Genomic DNA, 14,773 nt, shown 5'->3' with positions numbered 1-14,773 from the left:
CTTGCTGTCAGAGTTCTTAGATTTCAGCTCAGTTTCTCTGATGCTTCCATCAGTATCAGGTAGATGGCACTGTTGGATAGCACACATCTCACCTTTTCTTGCAAGGTTTTTTGTTTTCTTCATTTTAAGGATTATCTTTCTCTATTAACCCCTACTATTAGATGGAATTTCCCCCTACTTACCCATTTCTTTTAATATTCCAGAGTTACACACTGATTAAGTGCTTATCTCTTTCAATATTCTTTCTCCTTCTGGTGCCATAGCAATTCTTATCACTTCTATAATACAACAGTCATTTGAAAAGGAGACCTCTTTCATACCGTTTCTAAATTAAAAGGACATAGCCTGTACATTCTTTGATTATATAGTACCATTAATTGCTCATCTTTCAATGCTTGCAGCAGAACAAGAGACATTCTGCTGAAGGAACAAGACAGGTCAATCACATATAGAGAGGGGGTCTAGCTGATCCCAACAGTGGACCAATATATAGATCTGAATTTGAAGTAAAAGCTAGTTTGTTTGGATTTGCTGAGGTATCAGGAAGTGTGACCTCTGGAAGGTTTCTGGGTCTCATGGGAAGCTATTCCTTAAACACTACCTCCCATTCCTTAACTAGTTTATTTGATGTAGAGTTCTTGACTCCCTCTCTCTGGCACTTACTTTATTCACAGGACACAACTGGTCAATGGTCCACTCTACAGCAGAAAGCAAAATGCTACTCTTTGTTTGTCAACCTGTGGGGTTCCCTGGAGCCAACCAGCAAAATGGGAAGCTCTTCCACATGCAAATCTTGTCTGCGGAACAAGCATCTGAAGAATTTGATGAACATCCCATATCTTATTCCTGGTGTTTGGCATTTCTGAGGTCTACACTAAAAAAGATAGGTTGACCCAGCTACACCCCTTGAGGGGTGTAATTAAGCCTACCTAACCCCAGGTGCAGACAGTGTTAGGTCCGTGGAAGAATTCTTCTGTCAACCTAGCTGGCGGGTTCTTGGTGAGGTGGATTAATTACAGTCATTGGAGAATGCCTCCTGTTGGCATAGATGGAGTCTACACTGAAGCAGTACAGCAGCACAGCTCCAGAGTCACACCCAGTATTGCTGTTGGGGCCGTGAGTACTGGGGCTTGTGCCTTTGCGTTACAGTAAGGAGGGAGGCTGTAGCTAGGTACACAAAGAAGTTGTCGCTCTGTGTGGGTTTGCAGGGAGCGGCAGAAGAGGGCACCAGAGGGGTTTGCTGGGGAAAGTTTACTGATGCCAAAGACAACCAGGAGCAGCCAAGACTCTGCCAAACTGGAACTCTGCCCAGGATTCCTGAACTCTGAGTGTAGATGCTCTGCTCAGTGACTACCGCTCTGTATTGTGGTAGCACTGCACGGGCGGGTCCTCTTCTTGGGTGTAATGCTGTTTTACCACTCCGCCTATCTTTCCCCCCATTTTTATCCATTCATTCCTCTGTAAATATTTCCCTTTCCTATATTCATTGTACTATTCCAGGCGGTGTGTGTGTGTGTGTGTGTTTACTCCAGGGGGCTTGGAACTGGTGCCCTGGACGGGGTGGAAGGGAGTTTCTCTGCTGCATTCCCGTGGGCGTCTTTTCTTGGCCGGAACTGCCGGCAGAGCGGACTCCATCTTGGCCACGAGTGCACTAGAGTTACATGTGTGAAGTACCATGTGCTCCTGAATCAATCCTTCAGCTAATCAAATGCTCATGTGCAAAGATCAGATGCCCACAAGCCTACAAATGTTGGGCCAGTAGCCTGCCTTGTACAGAGATGTGTGTCAGAAACTGGGATGGAGATGGCCAGGCCTAGCGGTCAGAGCTGGAATTAGGAGTCCATGATGGTCAGAGTGAGGCTGGAAGACTGGGAGCAGGGCAGCAACAAGAGCAAGGCTAGGGCAAGCTGAGGCCTGGGGAGTCTTGCCACCATCAGGCAGGAGAGAGTTCCAAGCCCTGAACTCTCACTGAGCAGACTGAATTGCTGTTGCTTCTGTGGGGCTTATATACCTGCCCCGGAAATCACAGTTCCTGGCTTGTGGATTGGCTGGAACCTAGCACAGGAGTGACTCATGGGATTGGCTACAAGCGTTGCCTTTTGTGTGAGATCTAAGGTGCAATTGACCTGGGGTAAATGGCTGGTCCCTTGGGACTGGAAGTAACCTGAATATTGCTGTGATTCTTCATGTAAGGGACCATCTATCAAAGGCAGGCTCATCTGGTTGGCAAGACAAATCGGAGCAGTGAGGGGACTGTCTGTGATTCCATGGTTAGGCTGTTATAGCGTTTGAGCAGTTTACGTTTGATAGCTGGTTGGTGAAATCTAAGTATAGAACTCACAACCAGTTTGGGGGTGTGCCCTACTTCCTAACAGTCTGCCCTGAGGTTGGTACTCACGCTCATGAGATGCTGCCCGCAGCATTACAGGCAGCAGAGTCCTTACAGGCATAACCCTGCAGTACCTAGAAAACAAAGGCAAGGCAGCCGCATAACCAAGCCCTCTGCAAACAGCTGGAGATAATTCCTAGGAGTGAGCGGATGAGAGACAACAGGAGTGGTGGAAGCCCATTCCTCGGGGGTGGACAAAGCGCTGGAGAATGCATCTGTCACTGGAACAATCTGTGCTAACCCCTGCGGCTGGGTGGAGGAATGTTCCATCTCTTCTGTGATTCTATAAATAACATCTCCACCCCCTCTGTGCAGACATATGCACAGCCCGGCATATGTGTCCCCAAACACAGGCATGCATATATGTGCACACATGCACTCCCCCCACACCTACATACGGGTACCCTCCCACACCTGCACACACACATAGATGTACCCACCCACCCCTGCACGCAAGCACCCACACACATTTGTGCACATGCATGGGTGCACCCACACACACAAGCACCCATGCACACAAGAATAAAGAGAGCAAATTCCTCCCCGCAGGCCCAAGAGATCGTGCTCTGGGTCTCTCTGTGCCCAGCATGGTGTGCTGGCTGTCCCTCTAAGATAGCTTTGCTGCTGCAAGCCCCAGTCTCAGAGCAGACACAAGAGCCCAGCCTGGGCACACAGGACATGCTAGGTCCCAGCTGCAACCCCCTTTGCACCATTCCTGAGCCCCCCTCTAGCCCCCCATCAACATAGTGGGGGAGGGGGACTCCCAGCAGTAGCAGGAGGAAGACAAAGAAGCATGCCCTGTCTCCCCACCAATCCCCTGCCAACCTGCCTGCATGTCCCCTCCCTGGCCCTATCCCCACTCACCCCTGCACCTCCCCCCATCCGTTCCTCCCCCCCAAAAGGGCCCCCCAGCTCTCTGCCCCCTCTAATCCCAACCGCTTCACATACATTGCCCTGAAAATACACTGAGTCCCGCCATCACATAGTGCGGTATAATCCAGCCGTGCCCCAGATATAGATGCCAATCTTCATCATTGTCTGCGGCACTGAGAGGGGGAGGGGTGGGTGGGGACTTGGCAAAAAGATCCCGTGGGAACGATGAGGGTGTCACTAAAAATAAGAGCCCACCGCACCAACACACACACACACAGCACCCATGCCACACTACAACCCCCATATAGAGCAACTGTGCCACACCGCAACCCCCCACACAGAGCAACCATGCCGCACTGCAACCGCCCCACACAGATCACCTGTGCCACACCACAATCCCCGCTGCACAGAGCACCCGTGCCACACCGCAGCCCCCCCACACAGAGCACCCGTGCCACACCGCAGCCCCCCCACATAGAGCACCCGTGCCACACCGCAACCCCTCCCCACAGAGCAACTGTGCCACACCGCAACCCAACACACAAAGCACCCGTGCCACACCACAATTCCCCCCAGAGCACCCGTGTCAAACATTCCCAGAGCACCCGTGCCACACCGCAGCCCCCCCCACATAGAGCACCCGTGCCACACCGCAACGTGCCACACAGAGCCTTCGTGCCACACCACAGTCCCCCGACCACCTGTGCCACACCACAACCCACCCCACAGAGCACCCGTGCCACACCACAACCCACCCCACAGAGCACCCGTGCCACACCGCAACCCCCCCCACATAGAGCACCCGTGCCACACCGCAACCCCCCCACATAGAGCACCCGTGCCACACCGCAGCCCCCCCAGACAGAGCACCCGTGCCACTCCGCAGCCCCCCCACATAGAGCACCCGTGCCACACCGCAGCCCCCCCACATAGAGCACCCGTGCCACACCGCAACCCCTCCCCACAGAGCAACTGTGCCACACAGCAACCCAACACACAAAGCACCCGTGCCACACCACAATTCCCCCCAGAGCACCCGTGTCAAACATCCCCAGAGCACCCATGCCACACCGCAGCCCCCCCCACATAGAGCACCCGTGCCACACCGCAGCCCCCCCACATAGAGCACCCGTGCCACACCACAACCCCCCACACAGAGCCTTCGTGCCACACCACAGTCCCCCGACCACCTGTGCCACACCACAACCCACCCCACAGAGCACCCGTGCCACACCACAACCCACCCCACAGAGCACCCGTGCCACACCGCAACCCACCCCACATAGAGCACCCGTACCACACCGCAACCCCCCCACATAGAGCACCCGTGCCACACCGCAACCCCCCCACATAGAGCACCCGTGCCACTCCGCAGCCCCCCCACATAGAGCACCCGTGCCACACCGCAGCCCCCCCACATAGAGCACCCATGCCACACCGCAACCCCTCCCCACAGAGCAACTGTGCCACACCGCAACCCAACACACAAAGCACCCGTGCCACACCACAATTCCCCCCAGAGCACCCGTGTCAAACATCCCCAGAGCACCCGTGCCACACCGCAGCCCCCCCCACATAGAGCACCCGTGCCACACCGCAACGTGCCACACAGAGCCTTCGTGCCACACCACAGTCCCCCGACCACCTGTGCCACACCACAACCCACCCCACAGAGCACCTGTGCCACACCGCAACCCCCCCCACATAGAGCACCCGTGCCACACCGCAACCCCCCCACATAGAGCACCCGTGCCACACCGCAGCCCCCCCACACAGAGCACCCGTGCCACTCCGGAGCCCCCCCACATAGAGCACCCGTGCCACACCGCAGCCCCCCCACATAGAGCACCCGTGCCGCACCGCAACCCCTCCCCACAGAGCAACTGTGCCACACAGCAACCCAACACACAAAGCACCCGTGCCACACCACAATTCCCCCCAGAGCACCCGTGTCAAACATCCCCAGAGCACCCATGCCACACCGCAGCCCCCCCCACATAGAGCACCCGTGCCACACCGCAGCCCCCCCCACATAGAGCACCCGTGCCACACCGCAACCCCCCACACAGAGCCTTCGTGCCACACCACAGTCCCCCGACCACCTGTGCCACACCACAACCCACCCCACAGAGCACCCGTGCCACACCACAACCCACCCCACAGAGCACCCGTGCCACACCGCAACCCACCCCACATAGAGCACCCGTACCACACCGCAACCCCCCCCACATAGAGCACCCGTGCCACACCGCAACCCACCCCACATAGAGCACCCGTACCACACCGCAACCCCCCCACATAGAGCACCCGTGCCACACCGCAACCCCCCCACATAGAGCACCCGTGCCACACCGCAACCCCTCCCCACAGAGCAACTGTGCCACACCGCAACCCAACACACAAAGCACCCGTGCCACACCACAATTCCCCCCAGAGCACCCGTGTCAAACATCCCCAGAGCACCCGTGCCACACTGCAGCCCCCCCCACATAGAGCACCCGTGCCACACCGCAACCCCCCCCACAGAGCCTTCGTGCCACACCACAGTCCCCCGACCACCCGTGCCACACCACAACCCACCCCACAGAGCACCCGTGCCACACCACAACCCACCCCACAGAGCACCCGTGCCACACCACGACCCCTCCCACATAGAGCGCTCATGCCACACCGCATCCCCGTAAACAGAGCACCGGTGCCACACTGCAACCCCCCCCCCCCCAACACAGCACCGTTGAACACCACAACCCCCGCCCACAGCCAACCACACGGCTCTCCCTCCGCCCTGCTCCGCCCGTAGCGCTGGGCGGGGAGAAGTCCTGGGCGGAGCAGGAGAGACCGGAGCTGCCAGCGCCGCCGCCTCTGCACCGGGGACCCGGGAGCCGAGCCCAGGACAGGGGGGTCCCTCGTGCCCGCAGCGCCCATCGGCAGCGCGGAGCCCAGGGGGATCTGGAGCCTCGGCCGCGGGGCTGGCCTCTCCCTGCCCGGTAGGCAGCGTGGGACAATAGCTGTGTGTGTGTGTGTGTGTGCCCGTCTGTCTGTCTGTCTTTGTGTGTGTGTGCGCGCGCGCAGAGGATGGTGTGTGTGGGTGTGGGTGTGTGTACTGTGTTTGTACGTTTGTGCGGAGAGGATGGTGTGTGTGTGTGTGTGTGTGTGTACTGTGTTTGTACGTTTGTGCGGAGAGGATGGTATGTGTGTGTGTGTGTGGGTACTGTGTTTGTACGTTTGTGCGGAGAGGATGGGGTGTGTGTGTGCGCGCAGAGGAAGGTGGGGGTGGGCACCGGGGTGTGCAGAGGATGGCGGGTTCTCTGTGTGCGTGCAGAGGATGGTGATGTGTGTGTGTGTGTGTGTGAGAGAGGATGGCGGTGTGTGTGCGTGTGTGCAGAGGATGGCGGGTTCTGTGTGTGTGTGTGAGACAGGATGGTGGGGTGTGTGTGTGCAGATGGTTGTATGTGTGTGCTTGTATGTTTGTGCAGAGAGGATGGTATGTGTGCGAGAGAGAGGATGGCAGGTTGTGTGTGTGTAGAGGATGGTATGTGTGTGCAGAGGATGGTGGGTTCTCTATGTGTGTGCGCAGAGGATGGTGATGTGTGTGTGCGCACAGAGGATGGTGGGGAGCGTGTGTGTGTGTCTAGAGGATGGTGGGGGTGTGTCTGTGTGGGGTGTGTGTGCAGAGGATGGCAGTTTGTGTGTGTGTGCAGAGGATGGTGCAGTGTGTGTGGGTGTTTTTGGGTGTGCACAGAGAATGGCACATGCACGGAGGACGGTGGTGTGTGGGGGTGTGTGTGCACGCAGAGGATAGTGGTGTGTGTGCAGAGGATGGCAGGGTGTGGGGGTGTGGGTGCAGAGGATGGTGGCATGCATGTGGATGTGCGCATAGAGGATGGTGGAGTGTGTGTGTGTGTGGGCAGAGGATGGTGCAGTGTATGGGGTGTGTGGGCAGAGAATGGTGGGGTGTGTGTGCAGAGGAAGCAGTGTGTGTCTGTGTGGGTGTGTGCAGAGGATGGCAGGGTGTGTGGGTATGCAGAGGACGGTGGAGTGTGTGTGTGAGTGTTTGTGCAGAGGAAGGTGGTGTGGGGGTGTGTGCCAAGCATGGCAGGGTGTGTGTGTGTGTGTGTTTGCAGAGGATGGCGGGGTCCGTATCCCTCTTGGTCATGCGGTGGGGGAGCGGGGCTGGCCCTGCCGCGATGCTGGTGGCTGCGGGTGCGGTGGGGCCATGCCCTGGGCTACCTGTGCTGGGGGAGCGGGCAGCGAGTGCAGATTGACTCCGCTCAGGTGGCTCTGGGGCGACCTGACCCCCTGCGGCCAGCGGGAGGTGAGGTGTCCGGGCCCGGGCCCATCCCCTCTGCAGAGCGCCAGCCCCACAACCCTGTCCCTGCCTCCCAGGGCCTCCCTGCCCCCATCCCCTCCCCACCTCAACCCTGCCTCTGCCCCGTCCTCTCCCTGCTCCCAGCCTCCTGCCCGCCCCACTAGCCTGCCCCCGAGTCCCTTCCCTGCCCCACAACCCTGCCCCCGAGCCCCCTCCCCACAACCCTGCCCTTGCTCCCAGCTCCTCACTCAACCCCCTGTCCCCACCCCGCCTCACAACCCTGCCCCCTCCCCGCCCCTATTCCTGGCTCCCTGCCTATAAACAGTGGCAGCTTGGCATGTTTGGAGGCAGCTGGGTGAGCTGTGGGGTCACCAGCAAGACCCTGGCCCATCCTGGGGCGAGGGGGGCTATTTGAAGTCAACCTGAGCCATTACTGCTCTCACTGCTGATGGGATCCCCTTGGTGTAGGGGGCTCCTGCGTGCTCGGGGTGTGGGGGCGGACGTGGGCATGCTGGCCCTGCATGGCTCAGGCTAGGAGGCTACTGTAACCACTTACTGGGACTGACTCTTCTCATCCGGGCAAAACCAAACCAAGAGGAACAACCTGCCCCAGCCAGGTGCTGCTGCGTCCAGCATGGGGCACTGCAGGAACAGTCCCGCCCCAGCAGAGGACTCTGCCCTGGCTGCAGAGCTTACAGGGATGCCCACAGCTTGCTGGCCTGGGGAGACCAGCAGGGAAGGGGGCTCTGTAGTGCCAAGACTAGCGTGGTGCGTGCAGCGTTAACGGGACCATCTGGCAGAGAACTGGTCCCATGCGGGCTGTGCAGGCTGGCCGCCTGGAGCCAGCGGGGACAAGGCAGGAGTTGAGGTGCTCAGGGCCACAGAGCAGATTTCCCCCTCGGAGCAGCTGCACAGAGGCGCTGGGGTCTCTGGCTGATGGGGTGGGGGTTTTGCAGCCCTCAGGAAGCCTGGATGGGCATCCTGGCCTCTCACCTGCCCGGCCTGGGGGGCTGGTGCCAAGGGAAGCCAAGGCCTTGGCTATGAGGGAGGGGTTTGCTGCTCTGCTGGAGCTGAATCTATTTCTCGTCGCTTAGAAACGAGCATGCTAATGCCTGTGCTGTGTGCAGCCTGACGCTCAGCGGAGGGCGCGGCTGGGATCAGCATGGGCACAGCTCTGCTGCCTGGCATGGATACAGGGGAGGGGGGAGCAGCAGCTGCGGGGCATTGCTGACTCCCAGCCTGGCGGTGGGGGATGCTGCTATTCCATCTCTCACCCCTTCCAGAAGCCAGGCACCCCTTCTGAGCCTGACTCCCCCTTCCTGGCAGGCAACCCTTTCCCCTCATCCTCAAGGGGCTTCTCCTTGGCACAGTTCCCCCCTCCCCCACCCCTCACTCCATTGCCAATGTTCGGCAGCCAGCTCCAAACTGTCTCTGCTGGGGGGCTCCATGAAGGGCCGCGGTGCAGCTTGGCCCACATATGCAGGGCTACAGGCCTGGGCATCCATTCCCTGCCTTGCAGCTCCCAGCCCAGCTGTACCCGGGGGCCCCCATGGCACCCAAGCCCAGCTGCCTCGTATTCTTCAGCAGTGTGGCTCCCAGGGGTTTGGGGTGCTAAGAGCTGATGGTGTCCTCCTTTCATTCCTGGCCTTGTACAACCACTGATTTGTGTCTAGAGTCCTGGGGCCAACCCGCTGGCAGGGCCAGCAGCTCTGAGTGCCCATGTGAAGGGCCAGGTGGGAGCGTACCCATTAGCTACTACAGAGGGAGCCCTGTGCCTGGCAGGACTGCGCCATAGGCGCTCAGGGCACAAGGTGGTGCCCATCTCTCTGGATCGGCTCCTTCGGCAGCAGAGGGTCTGACAAATCGCTGCCTTCATGCTTCTCTGCTGCCAGCCTGAGGATTGGGCACCATGTACCCACGGCTGGCTTCCCAGCCAGGCCCTGGCCTCTTCTGCACTGGATCCCTGTCAGGGCCTCGCCACGTCCTGCAATGCCAGCAGGGCACGCAGCCCAGCCACACACGGCAAACCTGAGCTCTCGCAAAGCCAAAGGGCAAGGCCCTGCCTGCTGCTCCCCCAGCCCAGCCCCTGAGGGTGCTGTGCCTAGGAGGGGAACATGGGAAATGGGCCCTCTGGTACAGGGAGATGGACTGGCCGGGCTGAGTGAAACAGTGTGTGATGGTTACTGTTTTCTCCTGCCCTCCAAACCCCTGCAGCCCTCAGCCCCCCATGTTACTGAGCCCCCCAACTCCACTCCAGCCCCTTGCACCCCCACATTCCCTGAGCCCCCCAATCCCACTCCAGTCCCCGGCACCCTCCACATTCCCTGAGGCCCCGAACCCCACTCCAGCCCCTGTACCCCACTCATTCCCCAGAGCCTGCCCACATCCCCCTTGGTGGTGGGAGGCAGTAGATCATGGCCAGGAGGAGCAGCGGGGCAGGGGGAGGGATTTCAGAATCAGAGTTCAGTTTGGGGCTGGCCGGGCTGGCTTTCAGGGGCAGCCGTTCCTGTGCTTGCTGGGATCCAGTCCCCGTGGGCCCCCCACGTCAGCCAGCCCCAGGCAGAGCCCAGCAGCCGATCCCTGCTGGGAGGGTAACACTCAGGGCAGCACGCCGGGCATGGCCAGACTGTTGCTAAGGCAGGGCCCTGGGTTACCTGCCCGGCCGCTCCAAATTTGAGTGGCACTGAGACCCGGTGCACAGGGGCGCAGCTGCGCTCAGATTTGGCCCGGCCGCACCAGTAGAGGCGGGGCTCTGCCATTAGCACCCAGCTCCAGTCAGGGGCCGAGGCAGGGGCATGGGTCCCCTGCAGCCCAGCCTGACCGCTGGCACCACACCTGGCCCTCCCCGCCCCGGGGGACGGCACCACTCGTGCTGATGGCCCCGTCCGGAGCCTGGCGCTGACGTGCCTTTTGGTCCCTCTTGTTCCAGGTGCTGGGGGTAGCGCTGGGATGAAAAGACGCACCGCCACCTGCTGGACGCTCCTCCTGCTGGCCGCCGCCTTCTGCGACAGCGTCACCTGCAAGGGCGGGCGGGGCGGGGCCCGGGGGGCGGCCCGTGGCAGGGGCATGGCCCGCAGCCGGGCCAAGGCTGCCCCTCGCTACGGCTCCTCGGGAGCAGGGCTGCGGGTGGCGGCAGCGGCGGCGGCGGGCGCGGCAGCGGGCGCGGCAGCAGGAGCGGCCCACAGGAGGATGAGGATCTCTGGGGAGCTTGGTCCAGATGATGGCTCCGAGTTCCAGGAAGGCAACAGGACGGGCAGCGGCGTGTACAGCTACCGCTCGTGGACCTCGGCTGCCGGGGCCCAGGACATGGCGCACCTTGCCATCTCCTTCTGTCTGGCGACTGGCTTCTTCCAGCTCCTTCCCCTGTAAGGGCCTGTGGCGCCCGACCGACCCTCCCCGTGTCGGAGCCTGCAGAGCAGCACCACCCTGCTGGGGCTCGGCAGCACCAGCCCCGTCCAGCTGCGTCTGCCCCAGCCCCCTGTAGGCCAAGCGGCTCTCCCGCCTGCTGCGGGGCCGGAGCAGCCTGCGCTGCCCAGCGGGCTGGAGCCGGAGCAGCTGCCAGTGAGACGGCTGGGGCAGTGCCCCAGGCCTGATCCCGCTGCGGCTTTGCCCTTGGCTGTGGTGAGGGCAGGTGGTGCAGCAGGGGAACCTAGAGCAGCAGCTGTGGGTGGCGTGAGGTTGCCAGGCACTGCCATCGCTGCTGCTTGTGACGGCCCTACTCATGCTGATCGACATGGACATTTCCCAAAGCACCGGCCCTGCTAGCCTGTGCCACGAAGAGCGGGGCTTGGGCCCACAGGCTAAGGCAGAGCATGAGGGGCAGAGCCTGGGCCCACAAACCGGAGTAGGGCCATGTGTCCCAGCCCCAAGGAGCTGCTGCCAGCCCCCTGCCTCGGGGCCCCGCTCTCCTGCCGAGACATGGAAGGGAGGCTGGAGCGGCCTTGTGTGTCCCCTGGGGGCTGCGGTGAAGGCCGGCTGGGGTGAAGCTGCGTGGTGAGGGAAGCAGCTCCACTCCTATGCCGGTACCAATGTGGAGCAGGATCTCCTGGGGGGGAGGGGGGGATCTGGGACTCTGGGCCAGCCTGTCCGAGCATGTGGGGGGCCGGAGATGGGTGTGAAGCGGGATCCAACCTCCCCCTGCTTTGAACCCCAGCCGCTGGCACTGGCTCAGGCTGGTGAGGATGGTGCCCATTGATTCCACAGCTGGAGGCAACGATTAGAGCCAGCCGCTCCCAAACCAGAGACGAGTGCCCTGGCTCCTTCACACCCAAGGACCCTCCTTGCCCAGCTGCCGTCTCCTCGCCCCTCACAGGATTCCCCCAGACTGCCGGACATTGGCTGAGGGGGTCTGACCACCACGGACCTCAGCAACGCCCCCCCCCCCCCCCGCAGGACGGACTGGCTTCCGCGAACTCTGTCCAAACGAGGCCCGTCGAGCCAGGCTGCTCGGGGGGAAGGCCCGAACAGCACTACCGGCCATCGCCCCGCCGTGGGAGCCGCTCAGCCTGCAGGGTTGCCCTGACCGGGCTGCACAGCCACACAGAGCCGTGCTGCGTTCCCGACCCAGCCGCGCCACGTCCCAGCCAGGAAACATTCCGGCTGCTTTGGCTAGGGCCGTGGAGCGGGTGCCCGTTACAGCACAGGGCCAGCATGGGGAAGGGTGGGCTCAGGTTCGCACCTACACCAGAAGGTCAGTCTCTTGGTTTTGCGTGACGACCACAGTGCCTCAGCCCCAAATCCTCCGCACCTAATCACAGCGCAGCACTGGCATGTTAGAGGCGTTCCGGGAAAATCGGTCCGTTGGCGTTTGAACTGCTGATCGGTCAGAAACTGGCCCCAGAACGAGTTCCCGCTCTAAATGCCCTGATTTTGCAGGCCCCTCGAGCTTGAGAACACCACAGTGTTGGAAGCCCAGAAGGCGGGTGGCAGAGCAATCAGGCGGGGGGAGGGGGAGCCCATGAGCTCAGTGCTCCTTTCTCCTGCCTGCAGTCACTGCCGTGCACTCCCCAGCTCCTAGCCCCCTCCCCCCCACTACCTTGCACTCCAGGCCCAAGGGGCAGTCAGGTATTAACCCTACCTCCTCTTACTATGGGAAGATTGCACAAGGTCACTTCAAGCAAGGTGGGACTAACACCCCACCCTCTGGCATGGCCAACCCAAACTCAGCCACACTGCCTGGCAGAGTGACTGTGCCAAATATAGGCATTTTGGCTAACCTGTCCCTCACCATGAGATGACACTCCCCTCCAAGAGCAGGAGCAGGACCAGGAGTCCTGTGTCCCGTATTCCCACGCTGTCTAGCCACTGGTAAAGTGTCCATTTCCTCCTCGAGGGCCAGTCCCCACAGGAAAGCCGGTGGCACCGGCAGACCTGGGTGGTAGGTCTCCAACAGGCCAGAGCTCAACCCTACTGGCTGCTGCAGCAACCATGGTTCCCAGCCTGTTCTGCGCTATAAATGGCAGAGCCCTCAGTGCAGTCACGTGTCCCACGGTGGCGGGTTAGGGGTGAGGCTCATGGGCCTTGGCCAGCGGCTGTGCTGCCTGATGTCCCACTGGTAGGTTTGGGAAGCTGCTGCAGCAGGAAACTCCTCTGGTACCAGCAGCAAGTTTGCCAGGGAGCTCTGGGCACTGGCCGAGGGAGAAACTGGGCTCAGGTGACCGAGGAGCTGATGGGGGAAGTGCAAATGGGAGGGGAGGAAACTGCCCCCAGTTCCACTGGGGGGCAAAGAGGACAGGAAACAGGCAGATCCATGTGGGGATCCAGATTGGTTGGAAGCCAGTTCCAGTCACCGGCCCTGCTCTGGCTCCAGCCTTAGCTAGCAGCCAGGGGGCCTTTCCCAACACAGCCAGGAGTTAATATAGTCTCAGTCCTTGCAGCTTTTCCACAGGCGGTGGGGGGAGAGTGCTCTTCCCAACATCCAGGGGGCTCCGGCCTGGAGGGGTGCAGATCCCCCTGCTCTACACAGGCTGGGGGAGGAGGCTCCATGCTTTCCACCCACCAGGCTCACCAGCAAACAGCTTGGCCTCCCCACAAGCAGTGGGGTTTGCTGCCTGACACTGGCCCAGACGTGCAGGCTCTGGCCCCTGAAGAGTACAGGGAGGGGGCTGTTCATGGAATCACTGCACTTGGGCTCACAGGGGTTCTGAGCTTTTATTAAAAAAATGCCCTCTACATTTTGGACCAAACTCCCCCCCACTCCCACTTAACCCACCAGCAGCCAGAGGCAGGGTGCAGGTGGTAGATTGGCATTGAGCTGTTCCTCAGTGCCCTAGGACTGGTGGGGATCCCTCCACACCCTGTGTGGCAGGCTGGGCTTTGGGCAGTGTGTGTAGACAGGCCCCTGCTCGCTGTATGTGCATGTGAACAGGGTAGTTATGACACCCCCTCCTCCTCATGCAGAACCCTGCCCCAGCCCCTTTCCCAGGCCTGATGCCAGCTCGCCCAGCAAGCAGGAGGCCACGTGTACTTGCACTCACCTGTTTTTAATGTTCCGTGTTTGTAATGGTTTTATACGTGTATTCACAGTGACATGGAAATAAAGTCTAGGAGGAGAGTCTGCTGGTGGGAAGACTTCATGTGATGGAAAATCCCCCAAGTGCCTGGTCAGCTATTCCAGGCGTTAATTGGCCTCACTGTTAAAAGCGTGTACCCTTATTTCCAGCCGGAGTTTGTCCAGTCACTGCTTCCAGCCCTTGGAATTAGGGTAGCTGTTGGATTTAGGAGCTCTCTCCTGGTAGGGATCCCTACCTCAGGGAGGTTGACGGACGCGGTGATCAAGCAGAGTCTGGTCTGCAAGGAGGACGCCTGTGTGATACCCTGCCCTGGCAGACTCAGCCCCACATGGAGGCAGCTCAGCTGGGCCCAGCTACTTCATTCCCCAAGGGGCCTAGTGGCAACTGCACAGAGAAAGCAGCCAGCTCCTGTGGGGCAGCATGAGAGGTGCTGCACTGTCCCCTCAGTCCTTGCTTTGCCCACCCAAATACAGGGGCAAATGACACTACTCTTGGACAGACCACTGCCCACTACAGCAGGGCCCTCAGGGGCTCTGCAGGGAACTCACTCTCTGCCTCTGCCAGAGAACAGCTGTCCTATGTCTGCAGAGAGGTACGAGCCCTGCCATTGCAAGATCCACCACTTACATCAGAACCATGTTCACAATCTCGGCTTCCATCACTCCCACTGGGGCCTGCAAAAAGAACCAT

At 60.4% G+C, this 14,773-nt stretch overlaps 1 protein-coding gene across 1 annotated transcript; it reads left to right on the top strand.

Annotated features, from left to right (window-relative positions):
• The first annotated feature begins 6,051 nt into the window (after window positions 1-6,051).
• On the top strand, window positions 6,052-14,124 carry SPRN (shadow of prion protein). The gene is made up of 2 exons (XM_048859113.2): window positions 6,052-6,249; window positions 10,501-14,124. Exon 2 carries the CDS (start codon window positions 10,521-10,523, stop codon window positions 10,938-10,940), a length of 420 nt encoding a protein of 139 aa, XP_048715070.1. The 5' UTR covers window positions 6,052-6,249; window positions 10,501-10,520; the 3' UTR covers window positions 10,941-14,124.
• Window positions 14,125-14,773: the final 649 nt, after the last annotated feature.

Source organism: Caretta caretta, chromosome 7 (assembly GCF_965140235.1).
Source record: "Caretta caretta isolate rCarCar2 chromosome 7, rCarCar1.hap1, whole genome shotgun sequence".
NCBI lineage: Eukaryota > Metazoa > Chordata > Testudines > Cheloniidae > Caretta > Caretta caretta.
This window is presented reverse-complemented; position numbering and strand designations above follow the sequence as displayed.

What these genes read in the sequence shown, in the direction of transcription:
- SPRN (XM_048859113.2), top strand. Translation starts at nt 10,521, where the DNA reads ATGAAAAGACGCACCGCCACCTGCTGGACGCTCCTCCTGCTGGCCGCC.